General features: G+C 53.7%; 1 protein-coding gene across 1 annotated transcript in view; it reads left to right on the top strand.

Annotated features, from left to right (window-relative positions):
* The window catches only part of ETH_00040840 (CAM Kinase, RAD family, putative), a gene marked incomplete at both ends in the record, with an annotated part of 1847 nt that extends 1471 nt beyond the window's left edge, over nt 1-376 (top strand). The window contains one exon of the mRNA XM_013374722.1: nt 201-376. Coding sequence (XP_013230176.1) covers nt 201-376 — 176 coding nt within the window. The remainder of the gene's footprint in view (nt 1-200) is intronic.
* Between the last annotated feature and the right edge of the window lie 306 nt (nt 377-682).

Raw genomic sequence — 682 nt, 5'->3', positions numbered from 1 at the left:
TGCTGCTGCTGCACCAGCTGCTGCTGCAGCTGCTGCTGCTGCTCGTGGGCAATTTCGGGTGTCTCTGCAGCTGTTTGCTGCTCCACTTGTTTATTCTCCTATTTTGAATCAGAATAAATAAAGAAATTGAAAATGTCAAAAAAGAAAAAATAAAAGTTTCATTTTTATTTTTATTTTCTTACTTTTTGCATTTGCTGCAGGGCCCACCTGCGGAGCCACAGAAGTCACCGGCACACTCTCTTATGCTGCGCCCGAGGTTAGCAGCATACCTGGTGCTGCTGCTGCTGCTGCTGCTATTGCTGCTGCTGCTGCAGTTGCTGCTGCTGCCGTTGCTGCTGCTGCTGCTGCTGCGGCTGCTGATGCTGAATGCTGGTGATGCTGATGGTGGGGTTGCTGCTGCTGCTGCTGTTGCTGTTATTGTTGCTGTTGCTGTTACTGCTGCTGGTGCTGGTGCTTTCGCTGCTGCTGCTGCTGCTGCTGGTTCTGCTGCTGCTGCTGCTGCCGCTGCCGCTGCTGCTGCTGAATTTAAATCCCCTGTTTTTGCTGCTGCAGCACCAGCTGCAGGCTTTTGTGAGCAGCGCGCACCCCTAAAAGACCCTCTCAATGCCAAACCCTAGCTTCTTCTTCTGCTGCTGCTGCCGGTGCTGCTGCTGCCGGTGCTGCTGCTGCCGCTGCTGCTGCC

Source organism: Eimeria tenella, genomic scaffold (assembly GCF_000499545.2).
Source record: "Eimeria tenella Houghton genomic scaffold, Eth_scaff2233, whole genome shotgun sequence".
NCBI classification, from domain to species: domain Eukaryota; phylum Apicomplexa; class Conoidasida; order Eucoccidiorida; family Eimeriidae; genus Eimeria; species Eimeria tenella.
The sequence above is the reverse complement of the archived record's forward strand: the minus strand, read 5'-3'. Positions and strand labels throughout refer to the sequence as shown.